General features: G+C 42.2%; 2 protein-coding genes across 2 annotated transcripts; one reads left to right on the top strand and one right to left on the bottom strand.

Moving 5' to 3' along the window:
- Window positions 1-736: 736 nt before the first annotated feature.
- On the top strand, window positions 737-6,598 carry LOC118387394 (RNA exonuclease 4-like). Its single transcript, XM_035775724.2, has 8 exons — window positions 737-1,530; window positions 1,670-2,079; window positions 2,462-2,614; window positions 5,134-5,327; window positions 5,506-5,594; window positions 5,692-5,766; window positions 5,866-5,940; window positions 6,038-6,598. Exons 1-8 carry the CDS (start codon window positions 1,315-1,317, stop codon window positions 6,179-6,181), a joined length of 1,356 nt encoding a protein of 451 aa, XP_035631617.1. The 5' UTR covers window positions 737-1,314; the 3' UTR covers window positions 6,182-6,598.
- LOC118387395 (calcium channel flower homolog) lies at window positions 5,946-17,943 on the bottom strand. Its single transcript, XM_035775725.2, has 5 exons — window positions 17,314-17,943; window positions 10,907-10,979; window positions 10,660-10,785; window positions 10,398-10,505; window positions 5,946-10,025 (listed from the first exon to the last, which is right to left on the bottom strand). Exons 1-5 carry the CDS (start codon window positions 17,417-17,419, stop codon window positions 9,938-9,940), a joined length of 501 nt encoding a protein of 166 aa, XP_035631618.1. The 5' UTR covers window positions 17,420-17,943; the 3' UTR covers window positions 5,946-9,937.
- Between the last annotated feature and the right edge of the window lie 182 nt (window positions 17,944-18,125).

The following is an 18,125-nucleotide window of genomic DNA, read 5'->3' on the forward strand; positions in this document are numbered from 1 at the left end:
TTTGTAGCGAGGCAGGGGGAAAAGGGGGAGGAGCATCGGGGATAGTCGCATTAGAAGGGATGGGAGATGAGGAAATGTTGGACGGGCAAGGAGGCATGGCTGAGTCAAATAGGAATCCTGACTTAATGAAGTGGCGATTAAAGTGCTCAGCCATGTGCTCCTTGTCAGTAACAACCACATCATCAACATTAAGGGACATGGGCAGCTGTGTGGAGGAGGGTTTATTCTCCAGGTCTTTAACCATTTTCCAGTGAGAGAACTCCTCCTTAAAGAAACTAACTTTGACCTTCCGGATAGCCTGAGTGCACTTATTTCTAATTTGCCTGAACGAGAGTATGCGTGCCCCAAGCGATTTGACAAATGGAATTCTTGAGGTGGAGTAACAAATCAGTAATAACAATTCATAATCTTATAAATGTGCCATATAATACAATATATTGGCCATTATCAAGGTGATAAAGTTTCTGATGTATAAAAATAATGTTTGCAACTTCAAATGTAGGTCTACATTTATTGTCTTGTATGTTGTGATTTGGGTGTATTGTTCTGAAACCAGGACGAAAGTGATTAATCAATTAGACAGCACTGCCCCCTTGTGTTGAAGTATTTTAGTGCAAGACCTTTCAACGCAATCCCCTCTTGTTACTGGTTGTCTGCTATGGTTCTCTTTTGTGTGCTTGTCACCTTACTGGATATTATGTATAGATTTTCAGCCAACATCATTGATTACAGTTTTTATTGGTAGAATAGTTTATATTAACATAATTCAGGATGAACGGAATGCACTCCTTAATCTAGGAACCAAGCGCAACCGTGGACGTGTTTCCTTTCGGACATTCACACTTGTGACAAATTTCCGAAGTACACATTTCAGCATGGCGTGGAGAAAAATGTGTAACGTTGGATCTCTAATTGTGTACAGCATAACGATTGTTGCGGCGTTGTAATTATTCATTTAGCTCTTTATAGAGGTGAAATATTCCTGTTTAAACCATGAGTACCGATTAGTTATGTTATTGTTACTTAGCAAATGTAGCTAAAGTTAGCGAATTCGTTCATGTTTGAGCTTCTGATCACATGTTCGCAGAGCTAGTGAACTTATAGCAAGTAGCTAACTTACTGAGCTACAGAACGTTTGAAGTATATTGGGTTGTCAAAAGCTAGTCATTTAGCAAGGTTAACTTTTTTAAATGAGATATTAAGAGTATAAAGTGGAAGTCCTGGCTGGCATTACTCTCACACTGCTTCCCACCAAGAAATCAGAACCGAGTTGACAGCAAGATTTTCAAAAGCAAAGCTCACAGCCATCGAGACATGATGTGTAAAGTCAAACCAGAGAAAACGGACTCTGCTGCTTCTAAAATGCCAAAATCCAGCCAGAGCCAAACGAAAAAGAAACCTCTAAAGAAAACGTTTTATCAACACACCAAGAAAAAAGAGCCCATTTCAAAAGATCAAGGTAAAATCAAGGCGTTGCTTCCCCCGAAAGATGCCCAACAGTTTTCAACCAACTGGAAAACGTTACTAGAGGTAAGGACTTGGTTATGACTTAAGTCAGAAATGGCATGTTGTGATACAGATTTTTGGATAGATGACAGACTTGAATGCATTAGTACCACTGTCATCCCTGTCAAAAAGGTGGTGTTATTAGAGCTCTCTCTATTTGCAGGTGTTCAAATCCAACCCCCCTCCTGTGAAAAGACAACTGTTTCAGCAGAACTCAAAGAAGGAAGTCCCTAATAAACCCACCAAAGACATTTCAAAGAAGGACGAGACTCATAAGAAACCAACGAAAGACATTCCGAAGGAGGTGGCGGTGGTGCATAAGAAGCCTGCTAAGAACTTATCAAAGACAGTGACTGATGCCAAGGCAATTAAGCCCAAGCAGGTGAACAGTGGGAAAGCATGGAAGGACAGTTCTGTTCCTAGTAAAACTCAGGTGAATGGGATAGATCCAGGACGATCGGGGACAGAACAGCCCAAAGCCAAGAAGAGGAAACAGAGCAGTGTCCAGATAGACAGCAATGCACAGTTGAAGAAGAAGAAGAAAGTAGAATTGGAGGAAAAGAAACCCACTGAGTAAGTCTTTCAGTGTTACCAATATTGCCTTGACTTGGGCAGAACTAAGTACCAGCACCTCCACTGTTCTACTGCTTGAGTTTCTGCACATCTTTTATAGAATATCAGCTCAAAGGTGTTGCAGAATTTCTGCACCTAAATATAAACAGTACAGGCACCCAAAATGAATACCGGCAAGTAAGTGTGACTATTGAGGTGTTGACTTCAAGAACTTCTCACTGTTGTAAAAAGCAAGTGTGTGGTTTGTCTGTGTTTAGTCACTTCTGTAGTCAATTGTCAAACTTGCATCCAAACCTACGGTCAGATTATCAGATATTATTTCCACAGGCACTCAGTGTTGGTTAATGTATGTGATGGTTAATGCATATCTGTCCTCCAATAGATCGGACATGTGGTTTGATGATGTGGACCCTGACGACATTGAGGCCACAGTGGGAACAGAGGCAGCCGATATCATGAGGAAGATCCAAGGCACTCAGAAGACAGACGCCCAGACCACAGAGAGCGCGCTGGTCAAGGACAGGGCATTTGAGGGGTAAGTTAGGCAGCGATTCTCAACTGGTGGTTTTTGAATGGGTTGCAAGTGTTGAGTTGTTTTATTTATTATGAAAGAATACTCCAGTCTGAACTTAAACCAGGTAGAAAGTGTGTCAATTATAATGAATTTAGATTTTTACTTCATTTTAATCTCAATAATTTTTCTTCACAGTATTGCAGTGATTTCAATATAGAGCTATTAGCAGATTTGTGCTACATGAACAGCAGTGCATATTCCACACCTATCTTGGCCTGGTAGGCAAACTGGGGGGGTAAAGAAACCCGGAGCACCTGCTGCTTTAGTTGTGCTAGGACCACTCTCTCACATACCTTCATCAGCTGGGAAGTGAGTGCAACAGACTTGAAGTTGTTTAGGCCCTGCCCTTGGTGTTTTTGGGAACAGGCACAATGCAGGGGGATTTCCATTGTGTAGGTACAGTAGAGGTAGGCAGTGACTGCATGAAGATAAATTGCAGGGTGCCGCTCAGCTGCACAGTACAGTCACTGAGCAACCGGGTCTGATTCTATCCGGTCCAACAGCCTTCCTGGCATTTGTCCATTTGAACTGTTTCCTCAACTGGTCCACAGTCTGAGTAATTACCCGTACTGTGGCAGTCACTATCCAAGCGCATGACAGAGAACCCATCCAAAGTCACTGATTCAACAAGTGTATCCTCCCTAAGCCAAGTTTTGATGAAAGAAGGAAAGCTCACATCGTAAAAGTCCTGTTGGCATCTACCTTGTTGGGGAGTGGGTGCACGTTCCCCCCCATGATGATGAACGCTTGCATTTTCTCTGTCTGTTCCGCACTCTCACACCAAATGTATTTATAAAGCCCTTCTTACATCAGCTGATATCTCAAAGTGCTGTACAGAAACCAAGCCTAAAACCCCAAACAGCAAGCAATGCAGGTGTAGAAGCGCGGTGGCTAGGAAAAACTCCCTAGAAAGGCCAGAACCTAGGAAGAAACCTAGAGAGGAACCAGGCTATGAGGGGTGGTCAGTCCTCTTCTGGCTGTGCCGGGTGGAGATTATAACAGAACATGGCCAAGATGTTCAAATGTTCATAGATGACCAGCAGGGTCAGATAATAATAATCACAGTGGTTGTAGAGGGTGCAACAGGTCAGCACCTCAGGAGTAAATGTCAGTTAGCGTTTCACAGCCGATCATTCAGAGTATCTCTACCGTTCCTGCTGTCTCTAGAGAGTTGAAAACAGCAGGTCTGGGACAGATGGGACGTCCGGTGAACAGGTCAGGGTTCCATAGCCGCAGGCAGAACAGTTGAAACTGGAGCAGCAGCACGGCCAGGTGGACTGGGGACAGCAAGGAGGCATCAGGCCAGGTAGTCCTGGGGCATTATCCTAGGGTTCAGGTCCTCCTCCGAGAGGGAATTCGAGAGAGCATACTTAAATTCACACAGGACTCCGAATAAGACAGGAGAAATAGTCAGATATAACAGACTGACCCTAGCCCCCCGACACAAACTACTGCAGCATAAATACTAGAGGCTGGGACAGGAGGGGTCGGGAGACACCGCTCCACTTTGTCTGGTTGGAGCGCATACAGCTCCTTGATTGAGTATATCACTACAGCATTCAAAATAATTATTTTTCATGATGTGAGTATTGGTTTGTGACAGACAAACTGGTTCAATTTGGGTCCCGAGGCAAAACCAGTTGAGAACCGAAGCAAAACCAGTTGAGAACCACTGAGTTAACCACATAAGAGTTTAACAGGTTGTTTTTTGGAAATCGTACTAGAATCTTACTCCTGGCAATGTCATAGGAATCCCCGCCCCATAAATGATGCCCTGTGGACATATTCATAGATTATGCAATGTAGGTCAAGTCACCTTTTTAATATGCATGAAGGGTACGCCTGATTGTCATTGTAAAGAAATGCATTTCCTTCTCCCACATTACCTTGTATGCGTCGTTTAGCTAGCTGGGAATAGAAGTTTGATTCACCTATTGGTGTCCTTGTTTAAAAAAAGAAAAATTATTCCATAACTTGAAAGCCCCGTTTGCATTTTATGATGTCAGATTTGAAAACCCGTTCAGCCATTTGGGCACAGTGACTCACTACCCAAACAGCTCTGGTTTCAAGTGGCCAAGAGATGTCATGTGACCTCCTACTGCTATCTAGTGCAGGGGTTCTCAAACGTTTTCACTCAGGCCCCCCTTCCAGCATTGGGAAACGTCCTCCTATTTCTATAAGCACAAGCACTGTTAATAATACAAACTGTTAACAAACACCCCTCTAGTTGGAGAGTTTTTTTGCAGGTTTATAGCTTATTTCCTGCAATTCTACACGTTGTCATGAGTAGCAGAGAAAAACGTGCAGTTTTAAAGCTCTGTCTTGCAATTGTACACTGTGTTTTTATGTGATATGAGTGACTCAAACATTACTACAAAATCAATGGGCTAAAAAACCTAGGGAATGGGGGTCAAGCTTCAAGTCAAGTACCAGGTGTGACCAAGGCTTTTTCTTTACCTGTTCATCATGGCACCTGTCAGCCTGACCAAGGCGGTGGCTATGGACTGTGAGATGGTGGGTGTGGGGCCAGATGGCGAGGACAGCATCGTAGCCCGGGTCTCCCTTGTCAACCAGTTTGGAAAGTGCATCTATGACAAATTCGTCAAACCCACAGAGAAGGTGACGGACTACAGGACAGCTGTCAGTGGCATCCGACCAGATGACATCAAAAACGGTAAGCAGGATGAGCTGACCTCCTTAGTGATTATTTTACCACTGTATTAATATGGTCTTATGGTAGCATTGGAAACGGCAACAAACTCACTAAAGACCAAAAGAGTCTTATTTTAGGATGAAGTTATCTGCGGGTCGTTTTCAAATGCGACTTTTGTGTCGTCTGTTATATTCTGCAGGCGAGAATGTGAAGACCGTACAGAAAGAGGTGGCTGAGATCCTCCAGGGGAGAACGCTTGTGGGACACGCCATTCACAATGACCTCAAGGTACACTACTATGATGTAACTTGCATTGTTTATCATTCTAACTAAAACCTGACCATTGTCAACATTTACATATACTTTCCATGCTAACATTTTTCAGATTTTGTTCTTGGATCACCCAAAAAAGAGAATCAGAGACACCCAGAAGTATAAACCTTTCAAGAAAATTGTGAAGGTAAAGACTGGTTTGTGGGCAGATATTTTGTATTAATGTGCGTGACTGAAGGGGTTGTAATATCACTATAAGAGGAAGATAATGTTGTTTTATTTTCAGAGTGGTCGGCCCTCTCTGAAACTCCTGTGTAGAGAAATACTCGGTGTCAAAGTACAACAGGGAGAACATTCATCCGTAAGTCAGCTTTTTATCAATCTTTTTTTATTTTGTAGCTCACATATACAGTAGTTGTAACTGTGAACCGTAGCCAATGTCTGAGAATGTGTTGCAGGTCCAAGACGCCCAGGCGACCATGAGGTTGTACACGGTGGTGAAGAAACATTGGGAGGCAGAGATCAAGGCTAGTCATAACAACCCGGAGTTAACCAAGAAGACAAAGGAACCAAGGAAGCCCAAATCGCCCAAACACAAATGAACCTGACTGAACTGCATCAGTCTGTAATGGGACTGAGGACTCGCCCTTGACTAGATGGCACAGGACAGGAGGCTTGATTGAATTAACAATTGTTTCTTTTGGAAGTGAACTTGCACTTTTAGGTCTTAGTGAATTGAGGAATCTCTTGGTGACCCATAAGGATTACACAAAGTGGTTTGATCAAATTAATATGGACTTTATTCAAATCCCACTCAACCCTAATCATTCAGAAAGTTGGTCATCAGAAACAGCCTAGTGCCGCTTTAACTATGCATGGATCTTTCATTCATTGTCTGCCATATCAGTTTTCTGGTTTGAATGTTTTAAAATGTGGTATTTTTCTGATCTAACAGCCATGTCTTGATGTTGAATATCTGCAGTTAAAATTCCAAGTGTTTGGATTATGTGTTGCCTTTGTATTTGAGTTTTTCATGAATTAAAGGTTAGATATTTAAATCACAAGTAATAACTAGGAGGAAAAATGTTTAGCCATATGGAGAGAATACCATGGGCGCGTTCGTAAATTTGCTCTGGCCATCTATAACTGATGAATTTAAGAACGTTCCACATGACCGGTGTCAGTAAATGTCGGCAAAAATGCGAATTAGTGTTGCCAGCAGCAAAGTTAGTCACCAATGCTCTGGATAACATGAAAAAAGCCTAACCAGCTCTGCTAGGGTGAGTAAAATGGTCAGAGTGAGGTGTTTTCTAATTTTTGTATGGAAGTAGCTATCAAGCTAGCTAATTTTAGCCAGATAGCTTGACTGCCGTTAAGGTCAGAACGCTCGGATCAACCCTACTCCTTGGCCAGAGCAAAACGCTCTGAATTTACGAACGCCCAAAGCGCTCTCTGGCACTCCAGAGTGAATTTACAAACGCACCCCCATATAACTAGAAACCAAGTTAGTATGCTAATTTTGACCTTATAGTACATTACGAAACTAAATTCACTTCGATTCAACATAACTCAACAGAAGAATACACAGAAACCCCTTACAGCAAACTAGAGGTCTGGGCTGCAAAACTCATTCCTATTGCATGGGGCAAGCTGTTAGTGTTTGAGGTTCCAGAGTGATGCAGCAGTCTAAGGCACTGCATCTCAGCGCAAGAGGTGTCACTACAGTCCCTGGTTCACGTCCAGGCTTGTATCTCATCCAGCTGTCATTGTAAATACAAATTTGTTCTTAATTGACTTTCCCAGTTAAGTAAAAAATATTTTAGATCATTGTTCCATAATGCTATAGTGTAACCATTAAGGACTTGTATGTGCCCAGAGATCATAAGGTAAGGATTAGTGTCCCTCTTGTATATGGGGGTGAAACTCTCTTTTAAAATGTCTAGCAAATTGAGTTACAAAACCATGATGAACCTGCCAAAATCGACTATCATTCCGAGAACCAATATGTCTTTTGGGGAAGGTGTCTTATTTTAAACCCATTTTACATTTACCTGAATTTTTCACATTTTCACCCCAAAATCTTATTACCGAAATGCACCCGGATTAAATTCTCAGGTCATTTTATAAAGCTTAACTTATTTGAATAAAACAAAGTTTACATTAAACTATATTTATTACATACAGTGTCTGGACACATGTCAAAAAACATTCTAGTTCCTGTAAATCTCCAGGTTTTATTCATCCCACATGCATCATCTAGAGTACCCCATTTGGCCTTCTCATTACCAAAATGTCTGAAGAGCTCAAATTGGGGAAAAGTTATTTCATTTGAAATATTTATTTTCAGTGTTATGTTTAACTCAGGCCTTTTCATTAGGGGAGCAATGTTAAAATAAAATATTGATTTGTTTAACTTTTTGGGGGTCTGTTACAGTAATGAAAATGTTGGTAAAATGCATAATATCTGATAAACTATTGAAATACATGTGTTGAACCTTTATTTAACTAGGCAAGTCAGTTAAGAACAAATTGTTATTTACAATGACAGCCTAGGAACAGTAGGTTAACTGCCTTGTTCAGGGGCAGAAAGACACATTTTTACCTTGTCAGCTCGGGGATTCAATCTAGCAACCTTTCGGTTACTGGCTCAACGCTCTAGTTAACTGTGAAGCTACATTAGATAGCTGCTAACACACCTATGTTGCATATGATTTTGAACTATGAGCCTAAATAGTGTTCCATATATTCCTAAGTGATATATTGCTTGTGTGCCTGTAGTGTTTGATTCCATTTAACAAAAGCTGGTTCATTTGTATGTGTATAGTACCTATGCATTGGTTAAAGTGACCTGCAATAGTGTTCTTGCTAGTTACCCTGTATGATGTATATAGAAAATAAAAATATGCCTAACTGAGAACCAATCATGGGTGACCATTTTACTGATTAAAATGTTTTCCAATCCAGAGATAATGTGCGAGATGCACTACTGTAAGAGGTGTGGCCAAACAAGCTAACGCAATGCATTACTTTTCACCAAAAGAGTCAATCAAAAAAACAACAGTAGCATGTTGCCGAACACATTTCACCTGTGATCAGAGGTTGGACAGAAGATTGTATCTCCTATCTGACTAAGGAAAAAGCCTAATATTTGCTTTGTGTGCTGTGTTAAACACTATTAGTCTCTGAATCAAGACATGATCTCATCACAGTCCTTAAACCTTTAACATTCTGCTTTCATGGGTCAGAAGGCTAGATCGCACTAGGATTTGTAGAGTCGAAAACAAACATTCTGAAGTGGCATAGATCAACCGGGTTCTAGGTCATTTCAGGTTTCAGGAGAGAACAACAATAGATGGGCCCTAAAGAAAGGCTATAGTGCTTTAGAACCTAATTCAATTCGTATCGCAGAGGTTCAGCCCTATTGCGTGATTTAAATGTTAAAGTAGTTTCCGTTTGAGCCGACATGTGCATTGTTTACCGTGAATGCAGTCTCCACGAAAGTGGGAACATTACCTTTGAATTTCAATTGCACTACAGCGCTGAACTTCAGAGATGTATTGAATTGAGCCCTTAATCTGTTTTTCTTCTCATGATATACACAACCTGTAGCAACCTGTGACTGTTTGATTACAAGCAAATTTGTAGAATGCCCCAAAAGCTGATAAGATAGTTCATCTTATCTGTGCACTGAAAACCGTTGTTAGAACTATGATGTCACAGTGAATCCTATGTCCTCTGTAAACATGCAATGTTTTCAATGTTTGTTCAAAGTGTTCAATTGAAAACTGAATATTGGTTACTTCATATCTCAAGTAATCAATATAAAAGAGGACTCCCATCTTTGGGTACACTGGATGGATATACATTTGGGATTACTGACCCAATGGCCGAATTTCCAATTGCCGGTGGCACAAACAGAGGAAGATGACTTGGGAAAATCCTTAACAAAAACTACAATTCCACTTTCACTATCGCCCAGGTTTCCTGAAAGGCGGATTGGCTAAAATGGTACATTCCTTTTCCTACTTGCAAAAAATGGATACCCCAGTAACCAGGACAACAAAACAGCACACAAAAATGAAAAATTAAAAAACATTAAAACAACTGCTAAACCTTTACATGAACTAAAATGTCAAACTAAATTCACACTATAAAAGGACCAAATTACATAAAATCTATACGGACACATTTCATCAAATAAGACATTAAAGATGCAGCAGTTTAGATACATAAATAAAGCCAGTAACAGAGAGGTGGGGTAAAAGAGAAGAGATGGTGGGGGAGAGGGGTTGACATCTTTATCCCTTGATAAAGGACAGTGTTCCTCCTCTGTGAGACCGGAGGGATGAGCCATGTCACTATATTGACCCGTCAGTCGTCCCGGTCAGCTTCTCCTCATCCCCCAGTTTCTGGTGATTCAGCCTGGCGTAACTCACCGCATCGCCCCTGAAAGAAACAGTGGTGGAAGAGAGAGAAACAGGGCTGAAAGCATGACACCACAGAGGAAAGGGGAGATGTTAGATATAATGTTGAATGAGATCATTTACAGGGTTACTTTTTGCCACTCAAAGTTACAATGAGAGTATGGAATGAAGCTGTTATCTCCTGTTACAAGATGTTACATTATTTTAAATGTAATGCATCTTACTACTGATTAATAACACCTAAACATCTAAATGTTGATTAAAAATGCATGTTCATTTGAACTGAAAGGGGAGAAAGTGTGAGAAAGAAACAAATTCAATCTCAAGTACACTATGTAGGCCTACACACATATATTCAAATCTTATCACAAAAGTATGAATAGAAAAGCCTCACTTTTTGCCCAGTGAGACGAGACCATAGAGGACTCCCGTAGCGAAGGCAATGGCATTTCCAAACAAAGTGGTGATGGAGAAGCTCAGGAATATGGGAAACAGTGCCATCCTGGAAATACAAGAAACAGGGTTTGATTGAGTGGTTGATTACAGAAAACTTGGAAGTATGTTTTTCAACTGGTTAAAAGGTCATTTAAAATTGCAGGCCTAGACAATGGACAGCTGAGTCATGTGAAGACAGCAGGTCTCAGTCCAGTTCTTACCCGCAGTAGAAGAAGGCTTTCTGCCATGGCTTGAATTTGTCAGCTCTAGCTGCCACTGCATTTGCAAACTCAATGAACTGGCAGCAGAATGGAACTTCACACAGGAACAGCACAAAGGCATTCAACCTTGAAAAAGGAGGAGGACATTACACACTCTCTCTCTCTCTCTCTCGCTCTCTAATATATGTAGGCGTGTATGCAAATCTAAAGCCTTGGCTAAGGATCATATGGTGCAAGACAAACTTACACCATCCATACTCCAGCAGCGATGTTTAAAGGGTTGACAGTAACACACATCCACACTCCTGAGATGGCACATGCTTCAGTGGGAGAGAAAATATCAAATTACATGCAATGTTACAGTTCTGATAATGCAACCAGATCAAGTCCAAACAGGTATAAATATGCATGTGGACGCTTCAGGCATATAGGGTCACCATGAATACCAATTTACCAGAATAAAGGAGGCTTTGTTCCAATTTAGAAATATGACAAACAGTGCTATTACCCTGACTGGGGACGTTATTCATCCACACTTAAATCAAATATAGCCTAACTGGAAACAACAAGGGCCTAAATTTCCGTTTAAACAAACATGAGTGGTTTTGATAGCAGGAGCACCAGAGGATCAGCTCTTCTCCTCTGGCAGAGAGCCATAGAATACGAGCCAAACAGGAGACATGAGTATTAATCTGAGGTTACAGGCCCCATGCTAAGATCCTGCTAGGTCCCTGATATACATTGCCTGGTTGGCAGTCCAGTGGCCACACTGTGAGCATGGTAAGGGACCCAGACAATGAAAAGACGGGATAATTACACACACGACATCCATTGTACTCTGTAGTACACACACACACACACACACACAAATACATGAATTCACACAGCCCACTAGTGTCTCAAAGCTGAGACAGCTCATATTGTATTTTGTACCCAACTTTGATTTTGGTTAAATTATTAACTAGTGGGGCTAGAGTTGTATTGGTTTGAAACCATTACAGCTTGAAAACACAGCACAGGATTTCTATCAAGAGAGAAACATCACGCTAACCTCATGCTAGTAATGACAGATTGGAGATCCCATACAAGTGTGATTAAATTAAATGGCTGCCACTGGCAACAACCTCCCACAGTACCAGATGAGACCATTCGGCTAGCAAACACACTCATGCCATACACACACAGAGACGCCCACACACAAGCACTGCTAGTCTCAGAGACACACATATGCAGTCTACTCTGCAGTAGCTAAAGTCAGAAGAATCATATACAGTGCCTTCAGAAAGTATTCATACCACTTGACTTAGTCCATATTTTGTTGTGTTACAGCTTGAATTCAAAATGAGTTACATAAGATTATTTTCCTTACCCATCTACACACAATACCCCACAATGACAAAGTGAAAATATGTTTTTAGACATTTTTGCACATTTATTGAAAATTAAATACAGACATATTTCATTTACATAATTATTCACACCCCCAAATTAATACTTTGTAGAAGCATATTTGGCAATGATTACAGCTGTGAGTCTCTAAGAGCTTTCCACACCTGGATTGTGCAAATTGCACATGATTGTTTTTAGGATTCTTCGACCTCTGTCAAATTGGTTGTTGATCGTTGTGGCGGCAGGGTGGCCTAGTGGTTAGAGCGTTGGACTAGTAACTGGAAGGTTGCAAGTTCAAACCCCCGAGCTGACAAGGTACAAATATGTTGTTCTGCCCCTGAACAGGCAGTTAACCCATTGTTCCTAGGCCGTCATTGAAAATAAGAATTTGTTCTTAACGGACTTGCCTAGTAAAAATAGATTTAAGTCAAAACTGTAACGTGCCAACTCCGGAAGAGTCAAGATATCCCTCTAGTGGTGTGGGGGCTGTGCTGTTGCAAAGTGGGTAGGGTTATATCCTGCCTGTTTGGCCCCGTCCGGGTGTATCATCGGGTTTTATAATTGATATTTATAAAAAAGTATTATTTACCTCAAATCTGTAATTTCTGGCTAGCTTCCAAGAAGCTAGCCAGAAACTCCAAGAAGCTAGTTCAGAAGCTAGTTCAGAAGCTAGTTCAGAAGCTAGTTAGCTTATTTACTGGCAAATCGTTAGTATTCAGCTAACCACGGTTTGTGGTCATCAAGCTATCCTTTAGCTCGAAAATCTATCGCCAGTTTTGTACGGCGCAGCACAGCGCGGCTCGGAACATACCGGACCAATTTTTCTCTCCATGTCCCTGGATTTCAACCGCTCTCTGGACATTCATACCTGGATCTCACAGCTAGCTAGCCGTTTTCCGTGTGACTATCGGCTTTCGTCGATTCTGGAGCAAACATCAATTATTCCGGAGCTAGCCAGCTCCGACAATCACTCCTGAGTTCCATCAATCACTCCTGGGCTGCAGTCACCTATCCGGACCCGTTTTACTGCCTACGCGGAGCCCCACCAGGCCTTCACAACTGGACTGCCGATGTTATCTACCCGAAGGAGTTATCCGGCTGGCTCCTCCGTCGCGACGTTACCTGAACGCCCATCTGCGGCCTGCTACCGTTAGCCGTCTTATCGGCTGCTATCTGAATAGACAATCGGACAATTTATTTATTTATTTTTATTATTTATTATGTTTTCTTCTTGGGCCTCTATAACTATATCTATTGTTTTTATTTTTGTTGTTGTGTGATTTGGATTAATCCCCTATACCACACGGAACCCCACTAATCTACTGACAGAACGCAAGAGATGACTAATAACAGACCTCCATCCTATGCTAGCATGCTACCGATGGCCTGGCTAGCTGTCTAAATCGCCGTGACCCCCAACCAACCTCACTACTCACTGAACCCTTATGATCACTCGACTAAGCATGCCTCTCCTTAATGTCAATATGCCTTGTCCATTGCTGTTCTGGTTAGTGTTTATTGGCTTATTTCACTGTCGAGCCTCTAGCCCTGCTCATTATACCTTATCCAACCTATTAGTTCCACCACCCATACATGCAATGACATCTCCTGGTTTCAATGATATTTCTAGAGATGATATCTCTCTCTTCATCACTCAATACCTAGGTTTACCTCCACTGTATTCACATCCTACTATACCTTTGTCTGTACATTATACCTTGATGCTATTTTATCGCCCCCAGAAACCTCCTTTTACTCTCTGTTCCAGACGACCAATTCTTATTGCTTTTAGCCGCACCATTATTCTACTCCTCCTATGTTCCTCTGGCATTGTAGAGGTGAATCCAGGCCCTGCAGTGCCTAGCTCCACTCCTATTCCCCAGGCGCTCTCTTTTGACGACTTCTGTAACCATAATAGCCTTGGTTTCATGCATGTTAACATTAGAAGCCTCCTCCCTAAGTTTGTTCTATTCACTGCTTTAGCACACTCTGCCAACCCGGATGTTCTATCTGTGTCTGAATCCTGGCTTAGGAAGACCACCAAAAATTCTGAAATTTTAATTCCAAACTACAATATTTTCAGACAAGATAGAACTGCCAAAGGGGGCGGTGTTGCAATCTACTGCAAAGATAGCCTGCAGAGTTCTGTCCTACTATCCAGGTCTGTACCCAAACAATTTGAACTTCTACTTTTATAACTCCACCTCTCTAAAAACAAGTCTCTCACCGTTGCCGCCTGCTATAGACCACCCTCTGCCCCCAGCTGTGCTCTGGACACCATATGTGAACTGATTGCCCCCCATCTATCTTCAGAGCTCGTGCTGTTAGGCGACGTAAACTGGAACATGCTTAACATCCCAGCCATCCTACAATCTAAACTTGATGCCCTCAATCTCACACAAATTATCAATGAACCTACCAGGTACCTCCCCAAAGCCTAAAACACGGGCACCCTCATAGATATCATCCTAACCAACTTGCCCTCTAAATACGCCTCTGTTGTCTTCAACCAAGATCTCAGCGATCACTGCCTCATTGCCTGCATCCGTAATGGGTCAGCGGTCAAAAAACCTCCACACATCACTGTAAAACGCTCCCTGAAACACTTCAGCGAGCAGGCCTTTCTAATCGACCTGGCCGGGGTATCCTGGAAGGATATTGATCTCATCCAGTCAGTAGAGGATGCCTGGTTGCGCTTTAAAAGTTTTTTTTTTTTAAATGCCTTCCTAACCATCTTAAATAAACATGCCCCATTCAAGAAATTTAGAACCAGGAACAGATATAGCCGTTGGTTCTCCCCAGACCTTACTGCCCTTAACCAACACAAAAACATTCTATGGCGTTCTGCATTAGCATCGAACAGCCCCCGTGATATGCAGCTGTTCAGGGAAGCTAGAAACCATTATAGGCAGTTAGAAAAGCCAAGGCTAGCTTTTTCAAGCAGAAATTTGCTTCCTGCAACACTAACTAAAAAAAATTCTGGGACACTGTAAAGTCCATGGAGAATAAGAACACCTCCTCCCAGCTGCCCACTGCACTGAAGATAGGAAACACTGTCACCACTGATAAATCCACCATAATTGAGAATTTCAATAAGCATTTTTCTACGGCTGGCCATGCTTTCCACCTGACTACTCCTATTCTGAAAGAGCTGCAAAATCTGGACACCTACAAATCAGCCGGGCTAGACAATCTGGACCCTTTCTTTCTAAAAATGATCTGCCGAAATTGTTGCCACCCCTATTACTAGCCTGTTCAACCTCTCTTTCGTGTCGTCTGAGATTCCCAAAGATTGGAAAGCAGCTGCGGTCATCCCCCTCTTCAAAGGGGGGGACACTCTTGACCCAAACTGCTACAGACCTATATCTATCCTACCATGCCTTTCTAAGGTCTTCGAAAGCCAAGTCAACAAACAGATTACCGACCATTTCGAATCTCACCATACCTACTCTGCTATGCAATCTGGTTTCAGAGCTGGTCATGGGTGCACCTCAGCCACGCTCAAGGTCCTAAACGATATCTTAACCGCCATCGATAAGAAACATTACTGTGCAGCCGTATTCATTGATCTGGCCAAGGCTTTCGACTCTGTCAATCACCACATCGGCAGACTCCATCCACAGCCTTGGTTTCTCAAATGATTGCCTCGCCTGGTTCACCAACTACTTCTCTGATAGAGTTCAGTGTGTCAAATCGGAGGGTCTGCTGTCTGGACCTCTGGCAGTCTCTATGGGGGTGCCACAGGGTTCAATTCTTGGACCGACTCTCTTCTCTGTATACATCAATGAGGTCGCTCTGGCTGCTGGTGAGTCTCTGATCCACCTCTACGCAGACGACACCATTCTGTATACTTCCGGCCCTTCTTTGGACACTGTTAACAACCCTCCAGGCAAGCTTCAATGCCATACAACTCTCCTTCCGTGGCCTCCAATTGCTCTTAAATACAAGTAAAACTAAATGCATGCTCTTCAACCGATCGCTACCTGCACCTACCCGCCTGTCCAACAGCACTACTCTGGACGGCTCTGACTTAGAATACGTGGACAACTACAAATACTTAGGTGTCTGGTTAGACTGTAAACTCTCCTTCCAGACCCATATCAAACATCTCCAATCCAAAGTTAAATCTAGAATTAGCTTCCTATTTCACAACAAAGCATCTTTCACTCATGCTGCCAAACATACCCTTGTAAAACTGACCATCCTACCAATCCTCGACTTTGGCGATGTCATTTACAAAATAGCCTCCAATACCCTACCCAACAAATTGGATGCAGTCTATCACAGTGCAATCCGTTTCGTCACCAAAGCCCCATATACTACCCACCATTGCGACCTGTACGCTCTCGTTGGCTGGCCCTCGCTTCATACTCGTCGCCAAACCCACTGGCTCCATGTCATCTACAAGACCCTGCTCGGTAAAGTCCCCCCTTATCTCAGCTCGCTGGTCACCATAGCATCTCCCACCTGTAGCACACGCTCCAGCAGGTATATCTCTCTAGTCACCCCCAAAACCAATTCTTTCTTTGGCCGCCTCTCCTTCCAGTTCTCTGCTGCCAATGACTGGAACGAACTACAAAAATCTCTGAAACTGGAAACACTTATCTCCCTCACTAACTTTAAGCATCAACTGTCAGAGCAGCTCACAGATTACTGCACCTGTACATAGCCCACCTATAATTTAGCCTAAACAACTACCTCTTTCCCAACTGTATTTTATTTATTTTGCTCCTTTGCACCCCATTATTTTTATTTCTACTTTGCACATTCTTCCATTGCAAAACTATCATTCCAGTGTTTTACTTGCTATATTGTATTTACTTTGCCACCATGGCCTTTTTTGCCTTTACCTCCGTTCTCACCTCATTTGCTCACATTGTATATAGACTTGTTTATGCTGTATTATTGACTGTATGTTTGTTTTACTCCATGTGTAACTCTGTGTCGTTGTATCTGTCGAATTGCTTTGCTTTATCTTGGCCAAGTCGCAATTGTAAATGAGAACTTGTTTTCAACTTGCCTACCTGGTTAAATAAGGGTAAAAAAAAAAATTTTTAAACTATAGGAGTGTGAACCGATGAAACTGGGTGCCCAGTACTCAGTGAAAGCCACAGATTACCATTCCAAAGAGTTAACACAAATATTAGCGTCACAGCTCTTTTTGTGGGACGTTGACTGTAGGAAATCACCTCCCTGTGTATTAGACATTCAAATTGGACTGTCAATCACAGTAGTTATGAAAAGGCTTAGTTAGTTTTTACTTACATACTCCGCCCAGGACCCCGACGATTTTACAGAGCCATCGGTACCACCATGTCATTCCATCATCGTCGGTGACAGGTTTCGGAGCTGCCGCCTCGTCGATGTTCATTTTGACCCAGTAAATGATTCAGCGACTCGCCTCAGTCAATTTAACAATAGCCACTACCGGCTGTGGCTCACTTGGACAAGGAAAACTAGCGTTAGGTAGCCAACGTCAATGGTCTTGTTGATAGTTGAAGAAATCACAGAGATGTGTGTTTTAATGATAGCTTTGATCCGGTCTATCCTCTGGCTAGCTAAATAACAAACTATGGTTATCAACGGAGCATTGTTTTGTTGTCAAGATAGCTGACAGCTAACATTAGCTATGAAGCTGGCTAACTCTGCTGTCCCTGTCGCCAAAGCAAAGTCTTCTGTCACACCGCTAACCTCCACTAACAAAGTTGGAACTTACTAAACTATTTTTTTTTCTTGAAATTAGGCAGCTAGAGCTACCACTATTAAATTACACCATTCACAAATTATCGTTTTAACGACCTGCTTTGTCTTAATTTGTCTCTAATCTGTTTTGTTTTTTTGTCCCGTCTTCTCGGAGGATCCCCCAGGTTCGTCCGCGTTGCATTGTGGGTGGAACTAAAATAATCTACGTCACTATTTGTTTACATGTGGGTGTGTTCCAATCCAAACAGTTCGGTAGATGCTGCACAGCGCAGCGACACAACAAAATCCTGTAATGTTTTTTTTATTATCCCTAATTAATTATGAGCATTTATGTATTTAATTATGATTTGCCTGAGACATATGAAGCTCCTACT

This window comes from Oncorhynchus keta, chromosome 9, assembly GCF_023373465.1.
Source record: "Oncorhynchus keta strain PuntledgeMale-10-30-2019 chromosome 9, Oket_V2, whole genome shotgun sequence".
Taxonomy (NCBI): domain Eukaryota; kingdom Metazoa; phylum Chordata; class Actinopteri; order Salmoniformes; family Salmonidae; genus Oncorhynchus; species Oncorhynchus keta.

What these genes read in the sequence shown, in the direction of transcription:
- LOC118387394 (XM_035775724.2), top strand. Translation starts at nt 1,315, where the DNA reads ATGATGTGTAAAGTCAAACCAGAGAAAACGGACTCTGCTGCTTCTAAA. An exon ending in ACTGGAAAACGTTACTAGAG is followed by an intron (nt 1,531 to 1,669) that starts GTAAGGACTTGG and finishes CTCTATTTGCAG; the next exon opens with GTGTTCAAATCCAACCCCCC. An exon ending in AAGGACAGGGCATTTGAGGG is followed by an intron (nt 2,615 to 5,133) that starts GTAAGTTAGGCA and finishes GGCACCTGTCAG; the next exon opens with CCTGACCAAGGCGGTGGCTA.
- LOC118387395 (XM_035775725.2), bottom strand. Translation starts at nt 17,419, where the DNA reads ATGAACATCGACGAGGCGGCAGCTCCGAAACCTGTCACCGACGATGAT. An exon ending in CGGGGTCCTGGGCGGAGTAT is followed by an intron (nt 10,980 to 17,313) that starts GTAAGTAAAAAC and finishes CTCCCACTGAAG; the next exon opens with CATGTGCCATCTCAGGAGTG. An exon ending in CTCGTCTCACTGGGCAAAAA is followed by an intron (nt 10,026 to 10,397) that starts GTGAGGCTTTTC and finishes TGTTTCTTTCAG; the next exon opens with GGGCGATGCGGTGAGTTACG.